Genomic DNA, 4,352 nt, shown 5'->3' with positions numbered 1-4,352 from the left:
TATACTGATAACAAGTTCAAACAGGTGCCATTAATACAGGTAACGAGTGGAGGACAGAGGAGCCTCTTAAAGAAGAAGTTACAGGTCTGTGAGAGCCAGAAATCTTTCTTGTTTGTAGGTGACCAAATACTTATTTTCCACCATAATTTGCAAATAAATTCATAAAAAATCCTACAATGTGATTTTCTGGATTTTATTTCTCATTTTGTCTGTCATAGTTGAAATGTACCTATGATGAAAATTACAGGCCTCTCTCATCTTTTTAAGTGGGAGAACTTGCACAATTGGTGGCTGACTAAATACTTTTTTGCCCCACTGTATTATTCAAATAATACCTTGATTTGGTATGCTCTTATCACTATCTGTACTGATCGGGGTCCTTCACTAGAAAAACTAATCATTGGTTTAGCAGTCGCAGAGGATATGTGAATTTAGCAGTCCATCTCAAAGGAATGAAGGGACACCTCTCATTCTCAGAGATTATCAACAAAGAAAGCAACCATTGATAGTTCTTCATTGTGTTCTTCCTCGTGGTCTTCCTCGTGCTAAAATAAAGATTGAATAAAATAAAGGTTAAATATTAAAACATTCCCGGCATGCTTTAGCCCTGCCCAGAGGGAGAGGATTCAGTGAGGGGACAGGAAGAGGGGTCAAAGGTTAAGAAGGAAATGATTCATTATATATCTGGCCTCATGTAGTGAGAGGGAACTAAAGACCCTGTGGGTTGTGTCATCTTCCTGCAGACAGTGGGACACTACAGACAGACAGACAGACAGACAGACAGACAGACAGACAGACAGACAGACAGAACAGAACCCAACAGACCAGACAGCACAGAACAGACAGCAACAGACAGACAGACAGACAGACCAGAACAGACAGGAGGAGACAGACAGACAGACAGACAGACAGACAGACAGACAGACAGAGCGAGCGAGCGAGCGAGACAGAAAGGATCCACACAGAATCATGTGATAACCCATGATTAGAGGCAGATACAGAAGAATCACTGGATCTGATAGTGTGTCTGACTGAGGGTGCGAGAGATAAAGATATCTAGAAAACAGACAGAGAAAGATTAGTCTTGTGACAGAGTGGGATTTGTTACATTTTCTGTAAAATGCCTTGAGAGAGGTTTTAATGTAAGCTGTTTGGGATCATGTGGGTTTGTCTTTCTAGTTTATATTTTGTGTCACTGAGCATGTGAGTCTGTCTGCAGGACCGCCTCTAGCCTTTTTTTTCAGTTTTAAAGCTCATTTCCTGCAATTCTACACATTTTGTAATGACATATGCCATGTTAATATGATATCTTAATGAGAATGACTAACAAAATCAATGGGGCCCCCTGGAGTTCAGGGCCTCTGGACACGTGCCCTGTGTGTTTAGATAGATGGCTAGACTAACTACCTATTAAACAAATTGTTAGCTGACATGGCTAATTGAGTGACTATCAGTGACTGACATAACAAGAGAACAGTGGAGGCTGGTGGGAGAAGCTATAGGAGGACGGTCTCATTGTAGGAGGACGTCCTCCTATAGCTCTTCCCACAAGCCTCCTCTGCAGCAGAAAAACTGCTGATGTACAACTGCATTTTGAAATTGTACCTGGTGTATTCTTACTCTCAACAGTAAGTTTAGACAATTATATTTTTMGGGGTCGTGCCCGCTAGCGGCCGAGGGCCCTAAGAAACCTCTTATGTCGCTGGAACCGGCACTGTCTGTCTGAGTGCGTGTCTGTAGATTCAGGAGCATGTGAGTTTGTGTGTGTGTTGTGTGCGTATTGCATGTGTGTCTATGWWTTTATGTRTTCTCTAGGGCGAGAGYGGAAGACAAGCCCATCAGCAGAGWCACAGAGAGGGAGAGAGTAGGGAGACYGGGACAGTGGGMTGARCTTTACCCCCTGTTTATTTTGGGATGGCTCAAGTTTCAAAGCTGGGAATTGTGGGAGAGGGCATTCCAMKCTTGCTGGTAGACTCAGGGCCTTAAATGCCAGGCCTCTGAGTATCTGTTTTACTGTATTATACTGATACTGTACCACGCCAGAATAACTCCCTCTCACCTAGTTATCAATCTACCCTGTACACTGTAGAAATTATACTTTGCTTTTGCAACACATTTGTCCAATTCTACACTGTAACGGAAAACTGTAATTTATACGGTAATTTGGGGTATTATCAACAACAACAAATTTGTGGGCGGGGAAATAATTGCTGTATTTCTAATGGTATTGTAATTCCAAACCACAGAGTACAGTACCATACCGTATCTTTGGAGCACCAAAAACGTTTTGACCACTAGTGGGTGCATGGTATTGTTGTTTCTGGCTCATTACCATATTTTGAGGTGTGCCTTGTAAGATGCTATATTTGTTGCACCGAGAGTGAGAATGCTGTACCAATTTAACTCCTATGTGGTTACAGTGCCTCATCAATTTAAAATGTATAGGGGACAGATTGGAGTGGCAGCAAGTTGTAGCCCTCTCCTGTAGTCAATGACAAAAGTGCTCTCTCTGGTCTAATGGGTGGAATGTTATCAATATTTTTCATAATATGCTAATTTATCAAGATGTTTTTTTAATGCAATGAAAATACAGTGTTTCTATGTCAAACAGTTTTGTTATATTTCAGTCTTCTGTGATTTACGTTTTAAACATTTCAACTCTATATCGGACATGGTACAGGTTTCTTCTTGTTTTTAAGCCCATAACCATGTGTGTGAGGTGTATACTTTTGTTTCAAAGTAGATTTGTTTAAGACTACCATGTGTGACCCTGATTTAGCCCACTGCAGTAAAGGTTAAAGCTTAAATTTGTTGAGCATTTTGCCATGTCCTTGGTCTGTTTTGCTCTGTGGTTGCAGCCAGTTTGGAAGCTTTGTTAAGGCCTCCAGAAGTGCACGTGATATAAAACACCAAATATGTGTAAACACTTTGCATACTGCAGCAGCCAACCTGCTTGCACCAATCCCTTGTAATTACAGAAAAATACTGTGAAATATAAACCCCACCCCTCAGTGAATTTCATTCATTCACAGTTGAAGAGTACTTGCTTTGATACCGTATTTAAATTACAGTAGGTATGCTACAATATGAAACACAGAATTGTACTTATGACTGAGCTGCCTGTAAGTTACTGTCAAATTCACAGCAAGGCCTTTACAGTGTATCATCCTATCTGTCCAGTTGTATTTATACATGTAACAACCTCTTGAATAAACTTTACTGTGTCGGAAAATAATTATCTCAGACTTTCTAAACCAAACTGGTCTTCATGGATTTCCATCATTGTATTCAACTGACCACTGGGTGGTGTAAAGGTATGTTGAGAGGTGCACAGAATGTTGAAGAACATAAATGATTTCACTATTTATTTTTGTTGTTGCAGTGGACAGGATGTCGACTCTCCCTCCTGAGCGTTGCCACTGAAGATGCCACCAACAGAGCTTCTGGATGGTGTGGTTGTGTAGTGTGTTGTGTGGTGTGTGTGTGTGTGTCTAGGCAGGAGAAATGGAAAGGAAGGATGAGAGAGATGGAGAAAGAAGTGGAGAGGGGAAGGAACAGACAGGAAAACACAGCACACCACTTGCCTTCAGGATGTTCTTGATAACCTTGTACAATAGATTCCGACAGACAGAACAGTATTGCTGCTCTTAGGTCAGTGTGTACAAGGCCTCTCTATCACACTAGGCTGGCTATATGTTGTTTAGCTTCAGATAAATGAAGTTCTGCTTCCCTTTTAGCTGGGGAATCATCCCATCATTCACCCACCTCTTTACAGCCGTGTCCTAATCATTACAACGTTATTACCTGTTAATAAACAACTCTGAATGGATTATAACAACTTAATAATACATAAATACATAATAGCATAATACAAGCTGCAAACTCTCCTTCAGGACTCATGATCAAACATTCCAATCCAAAAATCCAAAGGCAAAGCATATCGGTACATTTGCTATTCCGCAACAAAGCCTCCTTCAGCTCACCGCCGCCAAACTTAGCCCTAGTAAAACTGACTACTCTATCCATCCTACGACTTTCGGGCGATGGTCATCTTACCAAAATAGCTTCCAATACTCTACTCAGGCAAACTGGATGCAGTTTATACGTGGCGCATTCGTTTTGTTAGCCTAAAGGCCCTTATAGTGACCCACCACTGCGACCTGTAATGCCCTAAGTCGGACGCTCTGCTCGCCTACATTTGTTCGTCATCCAGACGCCACTGGCTCGCAGGTCATCTACAAGGCTATGCTAGGTAAAGTGCGCCCTTATCTGCAGTTACTGGTCACCGATGGCTACACCACCCGCACAACGCGCTCCAGCAGTGTATCTCACTGATCATCCTAAGCAAAACT

At 41.8% G+C, this 4,352-nt stretch overlaps 1 protein-coding gene across 2 annotated transcripts in view; it reads left to right on the top strand.

Annotated features, from left to right (window-relative positions):
- si:ch211-51c14.1 (protein kinase C and casein kinase substrate in neurons protein 3) overlaps positions 1-4,352 on the top strand; it is a 17,548-nt gene that overhangs the window by 7,954 nt on the left and 5,242 nt on the right. For both annotated transcript variants that reach the window (XM_024143003.2, XM_024143004.2), the window contains exon 2: positions 3,383-3,450. In XM_024143003.2, coding sequence (XP_023998771.1) covers positions 3,448-3,450 — 3 coding nt within the window. In that variant the 5' untranslated portion in view covers positions 3,383-3,447. The remainder of the gene's footprint in view (positions 1-3,382; positions 3,451-4,352) is intronic.

The sequence above is a fragment of the Salvelinus sp. IW2-2015 genome, unplaced genomic scaffold (genome assembly GCF_002910315.2).
Source record: "Salvelinus sp. IW2-2015 unplaced genomic scaffold, ASM291031v2 Un_scaffold3586, whole genome shotgun sequence".
Taxonomy (NCBI): Eukaryota; Metazoa; Chordata; class Actinopteri; order Salmoniformes; family Salmonidae; genus Salvelinus; species Salvelinus sp. IW2-2015.
The sequence above is the reverse complement of the archived record's forward strand: the minus strand, read 5'-3'. Positions and strand labels throughout refer to the sequence as shown.